The following is a 19,262-nucleotide window of genomic DNA, read 5'->3' as shown; positions in this document are numbered from 1 at the left end:
TAATCAGATCTGATTATATATAGACTTATATATGGGCTTATAACAGCCAAGTATGATCAGATCTAATTATGTATGGGGTCATATATAATTATATATAATTATATATGACCCCATATATAATCATGCATGATTATATATAACTTCATATATGATTATATATAATCATATATGATCATATATATGAACATATATAATCATATATGATTAGGCAAAATCATTTTTTCCCGGGCAGCGCTTACCAGTACAGGGATCTGCTGAAAATAACAACAATTAATCGGGCCTTTGTGCTTTAATATAATTTAATTTCAGGCTAAAGCCGTATTAATTTCATACAACACCTTGAATAAAAAAAATACTTATATATTTTATGTGATTTGAATACGAAATATCTTAATGTACATAATATATACGTTAATATTACATTGTAAACTAATTTTATCTATTGTCCGGCCTCGTAACGAAAATTTAAAACAAACAAATTTTTTATTTCTTAATTCTCGAGGAAAGGAGTTATCAGGCATTTAACGTGACAGTAACATAACGAGCAAAATAATTTAACAAAACATGATTCAACTATATTGCTTTCCTTTGTATTAAATTAATTTTTGAAAAGTGATTCTAGTCAATGGTTTCTCCAAAGTAATTTACAAATCTCTCGAATTCCAGGTTAAAAAATAGACTACTCTGTAGTTTAAAAGAAGTCATATAATTGGAGTTCGATTTTTTTCAATTGTTTATATAAACAACGCGTCTGATTGGTAAAAATAAAACAATAACTCAAACAAAAAAAAGCTCTTCAATTAGGAAAGCATTATAACTGCAATAGATCGGATTGAATATCATCGATTAGATTGTTCTTCTACCATCATAATGAACTTTTGCCGCGACTTCTTGTTATTTTGGCACATACAGGAAATTAAACCAGTAAGTTGTTTATTGGAATATTCCTAGAAATAAAAAAGACATACTTCATTTAATTTTTTACTCCTTAACAGTCAAACCTCGTTATAAAACTTGAAAAAGCTAATTTGAGGAAGCATATGTGATAGTTGTAAATATCTTTTTACTGAATACAGCTTAGGTAGCCTTGAAAAAAATTTGATATTTAACTTGCATAATTCGAAATAAACGTAAACGAGTAATCTTAAAAATTTCACTAACTATTAACATTCCTAATCAAATTTCTGTAACAAAAACTCTTGTTCGAGCAGTACTTCAACACACGGTGGTACACTCGTTGTCATTAATGCCTGGCTCCCTGCATGGCTAAGATTCTATAGTCTGGGGGACCAGGCATTGATGACAACGAGTGTATATTATTCTTTAACCGTTTAGCGCTCGGTCTTGAAACACAATTCTCTTGTCAGGTGGAGCTGCTTAGAATCAGAGTGAGAGCAAAACAAATCCGTCAGGGGTGTATCAAGAATAAGGAATAAATTTTCCTAACCTACGTTTTAAGCGGCTGAGTTAAGTCATGTAAACAATGCTAACTACGTAGTTAGCATACCGTAGCAATACCGTGCGGTATTGTCGATGGTCCCACTGTCGAGCGGGAGTCAGTGGAAGGGTACACACGGTCACACTACTACTTCTGCGTTTTAGTCACACAAGCTCGCGGCGCGTTATAATTCGTGCCCCCTCCCCCACACTCGTCACACAACAAGACGATTTAAAACGGCCTGACGCTAAAGGGTTAATAAAAATGTAAAAAGTTTTTTCAAAATGAAATAATTTTGGTTACTTTCATAGACAATTATTTGAATAAAAATAAAAATAATAATAACTCCAATTAAATCACTGAATTTTCACCAATTTCAGGTGTTGAAGAATATAAGAAAAATTTTTTTCTATACCAGATATTAAGATAATGGGATCCCTATTCAACAATTCCCATAGAATCCACTCAGATGCGACACTAACCGCTTAGAATCCTATAGACTGTATTGTTTCTATGGTGTTTTTGTCGCATTTGAGTGAATTCTATGGAAATTTTTGGATAGGAATCCTAACATGCACTTTCTTATAGTTTTTTAAAAATGTTGAGAGATTATTATCCAAAAAATCTTAAATCGTTAGATGGATAGTAAGTAATGAAGCTCAAAAAACGTATAAACTTTGGGTATATAAAGAGCTGATATTGTTACAGTGAATGAAGATACTACTACTTTCATATAAATTAGTACTATTATTTTATAACAAGGTTTTTTATATGACATTTGATATTTTTTATTCATTGCCACCTCCATTTATTTGAGCATGATTGAAATGATAGATTAAATAAATAAAAATACCTTATGTTTTCTGATCCAATCATGAAGTAAGTTTTCAGGAATATAGTATGCTTTGACGTAAGTCTCAACATACTCACTGTGAGGCATTGGTCTAACTCCAGTTATCATTTCAAATTTTGATTTTAATTGAGTAAAATCAAGTTGCATCAATCCTCTTCCTCCGTTTGAGCATTTTTTTGCATTAGAAAACCTACAATAATTGAAACAGTAACAATAAATAATAAAAAAATTGGTGTGTTTCTTTATCTACACGCGTTAAAAGTTTATTTCTTTGGCATAACTAAGAAAAAATTCTGGGCAACGGTTGGCCCTGCAGGCCAGACCCAAAGCTTCCCGCTGTTTTTGAGCTCGAGGAGCTCGAAAACACTCTTGAATGCAATTGTTTATTATGAGCTTTTTAAGCTCATACAATTTAAGTTATGTGTTGTAGTTTGAAAATTTAATAAACGAAAATAATTAATGAACAAGCGATTTTTAAATTTTTATTCACGATTATGTACAATGAAATAAATGTATTTAGACAGAAATCAATGTAAGTGATCAAAGTAAGAATTTAACCCTTTCCCGGTTGACCTTGAGTCCCTACTCTTAATTTGAATCGTACGTCTTGGTCTTAAAGCGAAAGAGCGCTAGCCTATTGAAAAGAGAAGGGGCAGAAAAAATAGTAGAAGGGGGCGCATGCACGCACTACTACGATTAAACTGTTACTCACACGATTAAACCGTTACTCATACAGCCTTAACAGCGAACTTTGATTGGCGCTATCCCCGGAGAGCTCACATCGATTCATTTCGACACACACTTTCGGGAAAGGGTTAAACGAGTTTTGACTCGGATCAGAGCGTTAGTATATAAAATATCCGAGAAAAATGTTAAAAACGGTGTTTTTTCAACTTTTTCGATGTATTATTTAGTATTATTTAAACTAAAGAATGAGTTGCATTACATTGCATGGTGATCGAAAGAAACTATGAAGACAAAAAGCTAGTATAATATTTGGACCATTTGGTAAATTATTTTCTGACTTATCCGGGAAAAACAAGATAAATTGTTATTAACTTCCCGCTAAAAAAATCGACGATTTTCGAAAAATTGGAAAGTTATTGTTTTTACCCCGATTTGCGAAAATCGAAATTTCACCAGATGTCGACGTTCTGAGGTCCTAGAAAGCTATTCTGACGATTTTTAGAATGATGTCCGAGTGTCTGTATGTGTGTGTGTGTGTGTGTGTGTGTGTGTGTGTGTGTGTGTGTGTGTGTGTCTGTGTGTGTGTGTGTGTGCGTGTGTGTGTGTGTGTGTGACCGGCTTATAACTTTTTAACTAATGAACCGATTTGGATGGTTAAGGCGGCAATCGAAAGAGCTTGTTGGCCATCAACTTTTCTGAAAATTTCAGATCATTTGATCAAGTAGACTCGAAAATATTGGCGAATTACGGAAAAAAAATTTTTTTTTTTTTTAGTTTTTTATTGATTTCTCAGATACGACTCGAACGATCGACTTCAAAATCTAATCAGCTCTAGAACTCAATAAAACACGTCGATTGCCGCCTCAACCATCAAAATCGGTTCATCCGTTCGTGAGATATCGTGGGCAAAAGAAATACCAAAAAACGGTTTTTTGCGAATATCTTTGAAACGACTTAACCAAACAATTTCAAAATTTGATCAGCTCTAGAACTCAATAAAACACGTCGATTGCCGCCTCAACCATCGAAATCGGTCGATTCGTTCGTGAGATATCGTGGGAGAAAGAAATGCTAAAAACGGTTTTTTTCGAAAAGAATGTGATACAATAATATTTTCGAGCTCGAAAACAGCGGGAAGTTTTGGGGTTGGCCCGCAGGGTCAACCGATAGACAGATTGTTTTTTTAATATTTTGATGCCTACATCTTTAGAAACAATCAACCGTTTTTGACATCCAATGTGGCAATCGACGGGTTCTATTGAATTCTAGAGCTGATTAGATTTTGGAATTGATTAATCAAGTTGTTTTTGAGAAAGTTCAGAAAAACTAAGAAAACTTTTTTTTTCGTATTTCTTAATTATTTTAAAGTCTATTTAATCGAATGATCTAAAATTTACAGGATTCATAAGAATGTGAGGAACTTTTGTACCAAAGTTCAAGTGGGTGAGGTCAAAAATGAAAAAACGGGAGTATATTTATCTTCGACCTCATTGCAACCCCCCTTCGGAGTAAGTTTTCGAATTAAATACCAGTGATGGCGTATTCGTAAGAATGTGAGGCATATGTGCCGAATTTCAAAACTGGGGGTCTCTAATATATAAACAGTTGACAATTTGAAGTCTATTCAACATGGCGGTCGAAAAAAAAATTAATTCATGCTTTTTAAGGTTAATTTTCTTTTTTATGGTTACCATACGATTTATTGAGATTATACATAGCCTAGTTCACGCGCAGTCCATGTGTTTCGATTTCTGCAAGTTTTATTGAAATCAGTCAAGCCGTTCTTGAGTTATTACAACCCATACATACCGACAGTCACAAATTCTAAAAATGGTAGAATTGAGATAAGGGGGTCATGAAATGACTACTTAACACAAAATTTGGTCAATTAATCAAATGTACAGACAGAGTCTACAGATTTATAAAGTAATATAGATTTAATGAAAAAAACTTACCCTTCTACTAATGTATGTGTTATTAAATGCGCAACATTTTCCCAAATTGCACATCTTACGTCTATTGATAACGGTACTATATACATGACTTCGTCAAGAGATTTTGAAAAATTTTCAATTTTTTGCAATAGTATGTCAATATAATTGCTATGCTGTGACATAACATCTCGGATTTCCCAGTTAACTCTGTTCATAAGTGATAAAATATTTGTTACATCAAAGCATTTAGAGACAACAGCCATATACACTGGTTTCCGCAAATCGACAGCAGACTCAACTGTTTGAACATAAAACTGACTGAGAAATCCTCGCTCGGAATTGTCAGGAACAAATTGCTTCAAAAAAGCTTGTAAATTATTATATTGTTGACCTAAGAATATGAGTGATTCAACTCCAACGACTCGCTCAGCGAGACCAAAAAGTTTATCATCTTTTTGAAGATCAACAACCGTTGATAAGTTCAGTTTACGAAGTTTTATTTTCTCACTTTCAATGTTTGTCGTATTATTATTTATCAAGTTTTCTTCAATACGCGTAAGTGTCAACTTAAGCTTGGGACTGTATAATGACTCACTAGTAATTTGTAAATCTGATGTAAAAAACAAATTAATACAATACAGATATAATTCGAAAAACTGAATCATACTTCGAATTACAGTGACAGCTATAGTCGATAATAATCTGGACATTTGTAAATATCTTCCACAAACTCTCAGAACATTGAGAGTGGTATTAGTTACCATGGGGGCAACTACGATTGATTTCAATCTTCTTTTAGAATTTTTTATGTGAAATCTTTCAATAGTTGCATTGTTTTTGACATCATGATTTACTTCGTCTTCAGAGTCTTCAGAAATGTATTCACACGCCTTATCATCAATAGTAACTAAAATATCTTCATCTTTCGTTTCATCGAAATCAACGTCGAAAAATGTTATATCACTTTCCAAGTATTTTCGGGAGCTTCCGGAATCACTTCTGAAATTTTCGTGCTCGTCGAAATGTAATCTATCTGTGTTACTTAAAAGCTCACAGTTGTCCAAGACTGATTTTAAACTTTTAAACTCTTGTAATTGAGTGGCTACAAATGTTGACTTGACGGGACATAGCTCCCACCCATCATGCTCAAGAAATATACATAGTTCATCTAACCGCGAAGCATGGTAATGAGAAAAATATAACAAACATTGTTTTTTCATCGATTCTTGAAGAATTTCTAATTTTTTACCACACAATTCTTCGCTGGCTTCCATTAATCTGAAATATGAAATTTATTTTCTTAAGACGTGTTTTCATTTGTTTCTCTATTCGCGCTCAAGTGGAAGAACGGTACGATCTTTGTTACAATCTCGAGCCAAAATTAAAAAGGTGATTTGAGCCTCCAAATCCTACACGAGGGTAAGGAGGTTCAAATCTCTTTAAAAAGGTAAAGTAAGCCTCCAGAGCCTAAATTTATGTATCAAGAAAGACTCCAATCGGATTGCGTACAATTGATAAAGAAACAGAAGGGAAAAGAGAGCCACTAATTAAACATGGCCGCCGTAATCAAAGAAAATTTGAAATTTACAAATTCAAAAAACAATGTTTTAGTAATAAATGTTTTCCCGTAAGATTAAGAACAATAAAATTTTAAATATTAATAATAATAGCTAAAGTTATACGAATAGGCGTTCGAATAGAATAGTACTAAGTCATTCGAAATTCGAATTGAATAATTAAAATCTTTAACTTTTTAATATATAACTAATTATTTTATGTGAACAATAAATACAAACGACGTATTAGATAACGGAAACTGCCAAAAAATTTGAAAAAAGAACGCTGAAAAATAATCTGCTGCCGGCGGGGTTCGAAACCAAGACCTAACGAAAATGAAGCACAACCACTGCCGCACTGCTACTCGAACGCTCACGATCAGTTAGAATTATCTTCATCTAGTTAGAACGCAGCTGTTATTGAATAGCATTTTAAAATATATGGCAGGCCATGGAGGGTTAAAATACCATTTTAAAAAGGTGATTTACTCCTTCATACGCTATTTCTAGAACATCAAGGACTTAAATAACATATTTCATTCATCGGCAAGTTCAAGATCAGAAGAACTGAGGCTTTGGAGGTTTAAACTACTTTTTTAATTTTGACTCAGGATGGTACAGTAAATGGGAACTTTGCCCAAGTTTTTCTCGTAACCAAATGGAAGTTATCAAAAAATTAAAGTGCACTTCACTAGTTCGTAGAGTAAAGCATCGGGTCTGTATCTTTATTTTTCGTTTAGAGCTTTTATTTCAGAGAAAAGTTTGAACGAAATTATGTGATAACCGTTGTTAAGACCATACTCAAATAGTGCCCTCACTTTTTAAAAATTTTCAATTACTTTCAATTGTCATAAGCGTATCAAAATTTTATCAATTGATTGAAAAAAAATTTTAACTTTTATTGAAAAAAAGACAACGTACACAGAGAAAAAAGAATAGTTCTGATTCCTATGCTAGAATTGTAACCATTACTATGTTACATAGTAACGAAGATTTTTGTAAAAATCCTGTGTGAATTTGCTGGAAAAAATCTTTAGAATTTTGGCAAAAATATCAGTGATAGCTCATTCGATGCGAAATCAAATTTTGAGCAAGATGAGTTTTTTTTTTTTTTTATTCACTAAAATTCTAATTTTTTGTCAACAAAAATCATGAACAACATAAAGTCACTACGTGACTGCCCAAATATCACTACTAAATTTATAGAATACGCAGAAAAAAGGATTTCTTGCCGCAACAAAAGTTTAATTTCCACCAAGAAATTTTATGCATTATCAATTAAATACAAAAATTGTCTTGGGGCGAGAAAAGATTTTTTTGCTCAAGAAATAATTCCTTGCACCAACTAATTTTTTCTAGTTTTAAATAAATTTTTGTTTTCAATTCACAATGCAAAAAATTTCTTGGGGTAAGTCATAACTTTCTTTAGGCGAGTAAAGATTTTTTGTGTCAATGAATCCTTTTTTTTTCTACGCACACTTTTTTGGCATTGAAAAGCTTCCTAAAACCAAAAGGGAGTAGAAAAATTTGTCATTTAGGAATAAGTACCGCGATATAAATAATATAGCTATATATTCAGTGACATTCAGTCATATTTAGTGACAGAATAATTAAAGCATTAATTTATTTAAAGAAAATGATTACCCGGGTCAAAAATAAAACTTGATTTAGACTTGGTTTATTAAGTCGAAATTTGGAGCCGTTTTTCACAAGACAAACTCGACTTTTTTTACGGAGGTATGAAATATATTAAGTTTTCGCCTTGGTTTAGACTTAACTGGCTTACTTAGTCACGATTTAAGACGAAAAAGTTGAAATCAAGTCGAAATTGACTTGGTTTAGACTTATTCGACTTAAATTTTAAGACGAAAAAGTCAAGATCAAGTCGAAATTGACTTGGTTTAGACTTATTCGACTTAAAATGTAAGGCGAGAAAGTCTAAATCAAGTCGAAACTGAATTGATGTAAACTTATTCGACTTAAATCATAAGTAAAATAATTTTTATATATTAAGGCGAAAGTAAGACGAATTAATGACTTTTTTTCGACTTGGTTTAGCAAATCAAAAGTAAGGTGAATGACTATCGTGCTCAAAGTAAAGACGAATAAGTTGAAACTAAGATGAAAAAAGTTCAAAAAGTAGAAAAAAATTAAATTTAAGTCGAAAAAGTCGAGATCTTATAAAAAAATCGTCGGCAAATCGATAACTTCAAAAGAAAATAAGGCGAAGCGAGCCTGAATCAAGTTTTATTTTTGACCCGGGTACGATCGTCTTTTTTCCCGCGTAATTTAAATTTAATTCGAATGATACAGATAAATCTATATATCTCAATACTTGGCAATTAAAAAGAGTTTCAACTATGAAAAGGCACAAATTCAAGTCGAGACCTATTTAATGATACCAATTTCAATAACGTTAATTAATTCTATCATATAGATATGGCAGGAACAAAATTTTCCTTATTCTCTTAAAAATATAGAATAAGGTAAAAGCCTCTATACCCGCTCAGTACCATTAGTCGCTCACTTCAACTGTTTAAGGCGTTTTTTTTATCATTTTTATAAAAAAAAATTGCAACTAAAAATATTATTATTGATAAATAATTATTTGAGAATCTAAATATATTAGAATATGATGCATCAAATTATTTTATAATAGATTATAAATTTAAATTAAATGACTGTTTTCAAAATCGCGCTCAGCCGGTCATTTTCTACTTTAACGTTCATTCGTTAGATTAAATTTCGGTTACGTCAAATTTTTTTCGAATTTTTATAACTATATCTTATTAAATACATTTTTAAAATTCATGAAATTTTATATTATGAAAGAATAAAGTAGTATAATTTATAAATTATTTGTCCAAATCAATAAACTTATCATAGTTTAATTGATATTGTCTTTGAGCGACTATAGGGCCATGTGTTGATCGAGTAATGGCACATCACAACTTTTAGTGAGCGACTATGGGTACACTCAAGGACCTTATTTAAAAAATTAATAATAATTAATTATCAACATTATTCTTCAAACTTAAATTTTATTCTAATACTCGAAACTTCTAAAATAACTATAAAAAAAATTTTGTTTTTCATTTTATTTATTAATTTATATTGAGTGATTTAATCTCACTCCAATGAAAAGTGAGATAGGGGCTTTTACCTTAGATGATTCAAAAGTTCAAATCATCTCAAATAATTTTGAATTACCCGAGAAACTGAAAATTGCGGTATTTTTTCCTCATTCAAATTAATTTAAAATGATTCGAGAGTTTAAATCCCCTCAAATAACTAAAAATTAATGCAACATAAACCAACTTACCTGTTAATGATACCGAGAATTCGAACGAATTGTTCAAACTTGAAACAAGTTATATCAGTACTAACTAAAAACGTTGAAATTTTAATCTCAATGTCCATCCATATTTTTATAATACCTGTTTCCAACTTATGTTGTACATATTGTTTTCCCAAAACATTTTTTAGTATTTTCTCATCGTTTTTTACGGTGTACTCAGTACAAGTAATATGCCAGTTATACACTTGATAATACGAGTGAATTATCCTCCACAAAGTTTTACTTAAATCAATTAAACAATTAATGAAGTTCTCATGTGATATAGATTCACATATTTCTTTGAATTGTCTTTTAATATCCCCACCAACATAAGAGTGGACAACATCAAAAGCAGTATTGTGAATCGTTACAGTAAAATGCATATGCAGTTGGTCTATCGCAATTTGAGTTTTACCCAGTAATTGATACGCTTCTTGAATCGAAGAATACATTTTTTCATCGAAGTTACCACAGATTTTAGTTAAATTAAAGTCTAGTGTTTCTTCAACTTGTTCTAATGTATCTTGAAGTTTTCTACTCAAAGCGGCAATGCAAAAAAAATGTTTATATGTTTGTGCTGCACTTCGACATTCCAGCAAAAGAGATATAGCACCTGGAAAATTTCCTTCAGTGAGAAGTTCTTGAAGATGATCTTCTGTACGTTGCTAGAATAAATAAAAATATTAAATTTAATTAGTGCTGTATAATTTGGCCGACTAAACCAGCCATCGAGTTCAGCTAGGTTAATTTGTTCATCAGTGAGCTAGCTTATTTAAATTAATCGGTTAACTAATAGGGTGGGCCGAAAATCCGCTTTTTTTAAATTTTCATTATTAATACCAAAAATATTATTCCTCGTACAAAAAAAAATTTTTCGGAAATGAAAAAAAATTTTAGGTCGATATCTTGGGCTCGCCAAATCCCGCTAAAGTTAGAATTTGTTTAAAATTTTTTTTCCAATACATTTTGATCGGAAATTTAATTCTGTACAAAAAAAGTCCTGTAATAAAATTACGTAAAGTTGATAGTTACTCAGATAATTGCAATTTTGCTCTAAAAAATGAGATTTTTCAAGATATTATTACTTTTTCAAGGAAAAAAATAAATTTTATCATAAAAATTTCATAGGAAGTTCAATTTTCTACAAAACAGACCTAATAAAAATTTATTCAGTTACAAAGAAAATAGCAATTCTTGGTGAAAACCACCAAATAACGATAAATGTGACTATCTAAACATAAAACTGCCAGTTTCTGAATAACTGTAAATTTCAAGTTTTTACCAGAAGACCAATTTTGTAAGAAATTTTATTTTCCATGAAATTTATATGATAAAATTCATATTTTACCCTGAAAAAGTGATAATATCTTGAAAAATTATATTTTTTAGAACAAAATTGCAATTATCTCAGTAACTATCAATTTTACGTAATTTTATTATAGGACCTTTTATGTAGAGAATTAAATTTCCGATCAAAATAAGTTGGAAAAAAATTTTTAAACAACTTCTAACTTTAACGGGATTTGGCGAGCCGAAGATATCGACCTAAAATTTTTTTTGTTTTCCGAAAAATTTTTTTTTTGTACAAAGAAAAATATTTTTGGTATTAACTAAGTTATCAAAATCACTGGAGACAAGGTCTTCAGTTTGACTATTTGATTGTAATTTATCTGCATGTTTACTTTTCAAATGATATCGTTATGCTGAAGTTGTTTCTTTTATTATTAAGAAAATTAAAATATTTGAATGTAGGTTTTAGAACAATGAATTTATTAAAACTATATAATTATTTTTATTGTGATGGCATATTATGAAAAGAAAACTATAATTTAATAATTTAAGTAATGTTAATCACCTGATAAATATTGTACTATTCAACATACGTTAATGAAATGTGATTTGAGGGTGTAGTCTAATTAGTCATTTTTGAAAAATCTTTTTTGTTTTTTTTTTAATTTTTTTAATGTAATGTATCCAAGCATATTGTGCCAAATTTTTATGGAGATCCAAGCAGTTTAAGTGTATTTTTCTAAATCTAAGGGTCAACTAACATGATTTTACGTAGATCGAGTATGTGAACTGCCACAGCTTAGACACATCAAGAGAGAGCAGAACGGAAAAAAAGAAGGCCAAATTAGAAGCAAATGAAAGTTTTGAACAAGAAAAAGACACTTCGTATGGTGCAGGCATCGCAGATTAAATTTTGGTAAGATTTTTTTTTTTTATTTAAAAAAACTTTAAACGCGTTTATTTCGAAACTACGATTTCGCCGACGCCAAAATCACGATTTCTCTGGAACCCGTGGGCTGATCTTTCTGAAATTTTGATCATATATTCTATACATAAGTACTTACAGGATAGACTAAAATCATATAAAATCTTGATTTCAACTAATTTTTTTTTTTACAAATAACAGCGAGAAAAAAAAACACTTCTTTTTTATTTTTTAAATTTTCGTTAGATAAAATTAGTAAAAATGGTCCAAAATTAATATCCCTAGTCTATCTTGTAGCCACTGTCATACCGAATTCGATTTTTTTGTTTCAGATAAGCCGTTGCTGAAATATCGTGATTGACCCGACTTGCCTTTAAATTATGCCGCTCCGTTAGAGTACACCTTTTGTATGAACATACTTATAAAAATGAATAAAAGAAATTTTTTTTTTTATAATTCAAGACTTCATTTATCATCTCTAATAGTGTTAGTATACTTATCTTTCATAGCAAGCTCGCAAGAAATTCCCAAAAATAGACTATTTTTTTAGCCCACGAACTAGACTTCACCCTTAATCATAATTCCAAGCTTATAAATAGCAAAATATCAATTTCACTATTGGACCGATTATCCAGTTCACTGATTAGTCGGTCAACCAGTTAACTAATTTAACTGATTAACCGGTTAACTAAGTTAACCGATTAATTTAAATTAGCTAGCTGGCTGAAGAACTAATTAACTTGGTTAAATTTTATGGCCGGTTTAGTCGGCCAAATTGTACAGCACTAAATTTAACTTAAAGTGATTAAATTTATCTTATAAAAAACTAGAACATCCAATAACTGTAGAGCCATTTTTACCAGCGTTTTTATCGAGTTAAGGCTGCTCATAAGTTTCTCAATAGTTTGGCGTCTTTTATAATTAGCAAGAATACCAAGACTTGCTATTGTAAATTTAACAGTAGCCGAATGAAGACTCGATCTTCCACTTTTACATGTTTTGATAAGACTTTGCAATTCATTTTGTATGTCGAGAGCTTCGTGAAACTGTTGATTGCATGTACTTTGTTTTTGTAGGATTAATTGCAATACTTTTTTAGAAACTACATATTGCTGCTGGTTAAATTGTTTATTAAATTTTTCAATTTGGTAACAACTAGGATGATGTGATATTTTATTAAGTTCATGTCTACACGGATCAAATGCATCATCTATTTGATAATAAACTGATTCAATGGTTTCAAGTATTTGTTCATCAGATATCGCTTCGTTCTCTATGTCATGGCTAGCTTTAAACTGAATGTTATCATGTCGACAAGATTCTAATGGATTCAAGAGATCAGGGTTTAGACCCATTGACGGAATTTGTAGTTGATGCTGAAACAAAAAATAATATCAGATGTTTTATTTAAAAATTTGTAGTATTGCAGGATCCTTTTAAGTTTGCCTCTGAAAATCTTAAAAAGCCACTGCAAGTCTTCAGCTTGCTTGCGGGCGGTATTTTAAAGTTCCACTCATGTAACTACTATAGACTACTATGTATTTACTTCAGAAAAGTTGAACTTACACTGAAAGAAAAAAAAACTTTTCCCCAGTATAAATACTTCATTTAAAGAAATATTTACTCGGTACTATACAAACAAATAACATTCTTAATCATAGTAAATATGTACTTCAACCGAGTAATATTATCTTGATTTAAGAATTTCTATACTTATTTTAAGAAAATATACTTGATCGGAGTACATTTTTACTAAGATTAAACAAATATTTACTCGGTAGGGTACAAACATTTATATTAGACCGGTTCAAAAAAATCGACTATTTTTTTTTTTTCAAAACCCGCAGTGAAATATATTCATGGTCATGAAAAAAGAAGCCTGTGAAAACGGGAGCTCTTAATATCAATTTTGAAAGGTCGCTCATCGTAAATTTCTATTTTACGTTTAAATAACAAGGGAAAAAAAATTTTTTATTTTTTTATTTTTCTAGCTCGGCATTCGCACGTCATATAAATAAGTCTATAGCATATTCTTGTAGAGAATTCAACGCTCTACAAAAAAGGTATCTTATCATTTTTTGATAAGTCCATTTTTTGATAAATCCATCCAATCGAAAGTTATCGGAGCTGGAAGTCAAATCTGTAATAAATTTCCAGATCTTTTTACTTTTCCAGTTAAACTATCAGACTTATCAAAAAATGTCATAGGATCTTTTTAATAGACGATTTTATTCCCAACAAATTATTTTTAATGAAGTTCTTTGTAATTCCGCATTGTTTTCTAGTTATTTTCGTTTTAATCTTAAGTTCTCAGAACAGAGTAGAAGGCTATTATTTTTACGAGCTTGGCATTAAAATGAAAATAATAAGAAAACAATGCGGTATTTCAAAGAACTTCATTAAAAATAATCTGTAGGGAATAAAATTGTCTATAAAAAAGATTCTATGACATTTTTTGATAAGTCTGATAGTTTTACTGGAAAAGTAAAAAGATCTGGAAATTTATTATAGATTTGTCTTCCAGCTCCGATAACTTTCGAATGGATGGATTTATCAAAAAATGATAAGAGACCTTTTTTGTAGAGCGTTGAATTCTCTACAAGAATATGCTATAGACTCATTTATATGAGGTGCGAATGCCGAGCTAGAAAAATAAAAAAATAAAAAATTTTTTTTCCCATGTTATTTAAACGTAAAATAGAAATTTACAATGAGCGACCTTTCAAAATTGATATTAAGAGCCCCCGTTTTCACGGGCTTCTTTTTTCATGACTAGGAAGATATTTCACTGCGGGTTTTGAAAAAAAAAAAAAAATAGTCGATTTTTTTGAACCGGTCTAATTTATATACTTGAAAAAAGTTTTTTTTTCTCTCAGTGTATGATATAAAAATAACAGACATTAAGCAATTTTTCAATTTTTATGAACAAGTTAGTTGTAAGTAAAATACAATTTTCAGAACGCGCCAAAAAGATTTTTTAAAGTTTTTAATGCGCAGTTTTTGAAAGATTTTTCTGTAAGTATGTTATCTACTTATTTAAAAGGAATAATTATATTTAATATCTGGTACTTTGAGTATCATGCTAAACTTACCAATATTTACAAAATTTATGGATATATTTAGAGTACAGTTCTAAAAGTAAGGCTCTGCCTATTTTTGCTGGGAAATTTTGAGGTTTGACTTAAAATTGCAGTATGGTCTCGATGGATTGAATAATAAAAAAAAATCTTGAAATCTTGATTTCTAAGGTAGTTATTCAACAACTATTGATTTTTTTTCACTCCCACTTGAAAATATTGTTGTAGACATTAAAAAAAGCATTGCCCTAAAGTTTCAGCTCTTAATTTTAATTTTAAAAACTTTACATTTGATTTTGAAGTTTTCCCATTTAAAATGCATAGGGAAGTTAGGATTTTTTTTTTAATTCTCTACAGCTCAGCCGCATTTCAAGTTATCGGGTCGCAGTTTGCGGAGTTTTTGTAGGTAATTTAATATTCTACAAAAGTATCCGCAGTAATTTTACCGAGATTCTAGTTGTTTTTTCTGTATTAGCTCTGAAAATAATTTTTGAAGTAATAATTCGGGTTTTTAGTTGATATTAACTAAATAACGAAACTTACAGAAAAAGTGCAGATGATGATTTTTTAGGAAATTTTATTCGCTACAAAAAAGATCCTTAAAGTTAAGTGGCTCAAGTTCTTCGTTAACGTGATATAAGGATTTTATTAATTTTTTAAATAAAACATTTTTAAAAAATTCGATTTTTGACAAATATGTTATTTAAAAAATTAATAAAATCCCTATATCACGTGAACAAAGAACTTGAGTCACTTAACTAAAAGGACCTTTTCTGTAGAGAATCAAATTTCCTAAAAAATTGTTGTCCGCATTTTTACTGTAAATTTTGTTATGTAGTTAATATTAACTAAAAACGGAAATTATCATTAAAAAAATTATTTTCAGAACCAATAGAGAAAAAACAACTCGAATCTCAGTAAAATTACTGCGAATACTTTTGTAGAGTATTAAATTATCTACAAAATTTCGCAAACGGCGACCCAATAACTTGAAATGTGGCTGAGCTATAGAGAATTTTATTAAAAAATCCAAACTTTCCTATGTATTTTAAATGGGAAAACTTCAAAATCAAATGTAAAGTTTTTAAATTAAAATTAAGAGCTGAAACTTTCGAGGATTTTTTTTTCAATGTCTACAACAATATTTTCAAGTGGGAGTTAAACAAAAATAAATAGTTGTTAAATAACTACCTTAGAAATCAAGATTTCAAGATTTTATTTTATTATTCAATCCATCGAGACCATACTGCAATTTTTAAGTCAAACCCCAAAATTTCCCAGCAAAAATAGTCAGAGCCTTACTTTTATAACTTTACTCAAAGTATATCCATAAATTCATCGTCACTTCAAATCTTTAAAAATAAAGCATATGAATTTTTTATGAATAAAGAATCAAATTCTTGACAATTACTATGTTTGCAACCTCTTACTGAACATTGCATGGACTACTGTTTCTCTGTATAAATTTGTATGAATTTATATTATCTTTGCAAAATATCCTTCAGTTTATATACCTTTACGTATTAGAGAATTATTTCCTCTATGTTCTAAATATATATTATACTTACGTGATAGAATTAAAATGTTACAATTTTGTACTTGCCATTAGGCTCAATGCCTTAGCATATAAATTTAAAATAAAAAAAAAAAATAAATAAATAAAAAAAATTTTCTAAATATTGGTAAGTTTATCATGATACTCAAAGTAGCAGATATTAAATAAATTTATTCCTTTTAAATAAGTAGATAACATACTTACAGAAAAATCATTTAAAAACTGCGCATCAAAAACTTTAAAAAATTTTTTTGTCGCGTTCTGAGAATTGTATTTTACTTACAATTAACTTGTTTATAAAAATTAAAAAATTTCCTGATGTCTGCTATTTTCAATATCATAAGTTCAACTTTTCTGAAGTAAATACATGCCTATGAATTGGATTGTTTTGAAGCAGAAAAACAAAAACGCAAATGTACAATAAATGAATGAATTTAGATCAAATAACAACGAAAAGCCGAGCTGTCATACATCAACATACCTGTTTATTTAAGAAGTCAAGAACTTTGAATCTCAAGTTTTCCATTATTTGAAATTTGGTCAACAATTTTCAGTGATTAATTCTATAGAACATTAAGCTCCAATTGACTATAAAACTTCATTATTATTGCAGCTCTCCCTGAATAAACTAAATTTTTTATCTTATTTTTGAAGTTGTCAGTTAAACGGATTGTTTATTTTGATTCCGTCATGATCCATAATTTTTTTGCTTGGATCAATCATTTCTAAAAAAATTTGAGTAACATTGTCTTTCAAAATGAAATTATTGTATTAATTTTCAAGTTCTTAGCGAATAAATTTTAATACTTTCACCATTTACTTAATTGTCATTTAAATTACTCGTGGAAAACAAACGGAACATTATTTACACCATACTGTCAAAAAATTCGGATGGACGTCAATATGAAAAATGAGGTAAGATTACTAGATTAAACTAGAAACTAGAAGCTAGAATAGAAAAGGGGAGGTTGGGACAAGTTTGTGTCGCTGGTCCTTTTTTTGTCGTATGTCATTTTTTTTTTCTATGAAAACGCTACCATAATATCGTGTGAGTCTGTGGCATTTTCGAGTGATGGTTAGTCGTTTGGTGATTTTCAGTACCGACAGTAGTGAAGATCCTGCCCTGATAGCCACCTTATCCATAAGTTAACTTCAAACTACTGCCGTATTCTGAAGGCAATTTAAAGGAAAGTGTTGGAAAGCAAACAGTTACCTTTAAGGAGGTTCATCGGATAATCACTTTTTTTACAATATCTTTCAATTTTTAAATACAAATACTTTGAAGTGTCCTGTATACGTAGGAATTTTTTAAAATAGCCCTTGCGGTACTAAATTTTGAAATATTAACAATTAAAAATCGTACATTTAACATGCATTCCCTATGTAGACCGTAGTTAGAGTGAGAATTTTATTAAATAATGATCATACTTTTTTTACAACATTTTTTTAAAAGTTGAAAATTATTAATTCAATTTATAACAAGTAATTTTTTTCGATAAAAACATAAACGAGCGGTATTCATTTTTTTGTAATTAATTTTTAAAGTTTGTTACTTTTAATAATTTTCAAGCTTTCTCCCATAACCTGACAAGTGCGAGATAGTAACTTGGCAACGTTGCAGTGCGCGGGAAGTTTAAAACACAGTAGAAGCCCAACAGATTTTAATAATTATAAAAACTTTACGGATATAGGTTAAACATAAGGTTACCGTATAGGGAAGGGTAAATATATATTATATTTAAAATAATAAAAGGTATAAATTATAAATAACTGCAATACAAATATTTATTATTTGTTATCTCCTACTATGTATAACCTCAAAATTATTCAAAACACTTTTTTCAACACATGCTCAAGAGGAAAAATCCATATTCTAAGTTAAAATGCAACGTAACCAAGTCTGAGAAAAGACGCAATGGGATCATTTTTATACTTCTGCGCATATAAGAGGATGCACAAAAGTGTACTGTATCTCAACCACTTCTTATTGCACGTAAAATGTTTTACACGAGAGAAATCGTTCTAAAAGTTGCGAACTACTGCTACCGATGAACCTCCTTAAGTTGACTGTAAATTGTCTGTAACTTGAATTCAATTTGACTACAAGTGTTACTGTCAGACAATGACGTTAAGTTGATTGAAAGTTTCACTTGAAATTGACGGCAAGTTTTTTTGTTAAATTACATTCAGGTGACGGCAGTAGATTTGCATCAACTTGCACGCAAGTACTATCATGCAGAGCTTACTGAGCAATTATATTTATAGTCCAGTCGAGTTAGGCCTAAAAAGTAACTCTTGCTCGCGAAAATTCTTGGCAGGCTAATTTTTTCACAGAATGATTCAGAATATGCTAAAACTACGACAACCGAAAAAATCCAACAAAAAAGTGCTTAGCAAATACGTTTTTTTATTAAAAAAATGGTCAAAATTCCAGTTTTACGCAAATATTTAACAAACTATAGCATATGGACAAAAAAACCCTTATAAAATTGAAAGAAAAAAAAATAATGAATAAAATGAGCCCTTATTTAAGTTCCTATGAGGGGTACCATCAGAAAAGCCTAACAATAAAAGTGGCTAAAGAGCAATGTGGCTAAATGTAAACCGGCT

At 30.1% G+C, this 19,262-nt stretch overlaps 1 protein-coding gene across 3 annotated transcripts; it reads right to left on the bottom strand.

The window, feature by feature from the left end:
* Positions 1–254: 254 nt before the first annotated feature.
* Positions 255–17,623, bottom strand: LOC130668084 (syndetin). 3 transcript variants are annotated; one of them, XM_057470153.1, is made up of 7 exons: positions 17,466–17,623; positions 17,134–17,377; positions 12,881–13,396; positions 9,791–10,470; positions 4,934–6,190; positions 2,292–2,481; positions 255–947 (listed from the first exon to the last, which is right to left on the bottom strand). In XM_057470153.1, exons 2-7 carry the CDS (start codon positions 17,176–17,178, stop codon positions 840–842), a joined length of 2,796 nt encoding a protein of 931 aa, XP_057326136.1. In that variant the 5' UTR covers positions 17,179–17,377; positions 17,466–17,623; the 3' UTR covers positions 255–839. The 3 variants fall into 3 exon arrangements, with proteins under 3 accessions (XP_057326136.1, XP_057326137.1, XP_057326138.1); XM_057470154.1 differs by having other exon boundaries at positions 17,473–17,610; XM_057470155.1 differs by lacking the exons at positions 12,881–13,396; positions 17,134–17,377; positions 17,466–17,623 and adding an exon at positions 12,160–12,806.
* Positions 17,624–19,262: the final 1,639 nt, after the last annotated feature.

Source organism: Microplitis mediator, chromosome 5, assembly GCF_029852145.1.
Source record: "Microplitis mediator isolate UGA2020A chromosome 5, iyMicMedi2.1, whole genome shotgun sequence".
Classification (NCBI taxonomy): Eukaryota; Metazoa; Arthropoda; class Insecta; order Hymenoptera; family Braconidae; genus Microplitis; species Microplitis mediator.
Note: the sequence above shows the minus strand (reverse complement) of the source record. Positions and strands in the feature narration are given on the sequence as shown.

Excerpts from the sequence above, each read along its gene's own strand:
- LOC130668084 (XM_057470153.1), bottom strand. The coding sequence starts at position 17,178 with ATGGAAAACTTGAGATTCAAAGTTCTTGACTTCTTAAATAAACAG. Across the intron at positions 10,471-12,880 it reads TTAACTCGATAAAAACGCTG|CAACGTACAGAAGATCATCT; the intron begins GTAAAAATGGCT and ends TATTTATTCTAG. Across the intron at positions 6,191-9,790 it reads ATTCTCGGTATCATTAACAG|ATTAATGGAAGCCAGCGAAG; the intron begins GTAAGTTGGTTT and ends TTCATATTTCAG.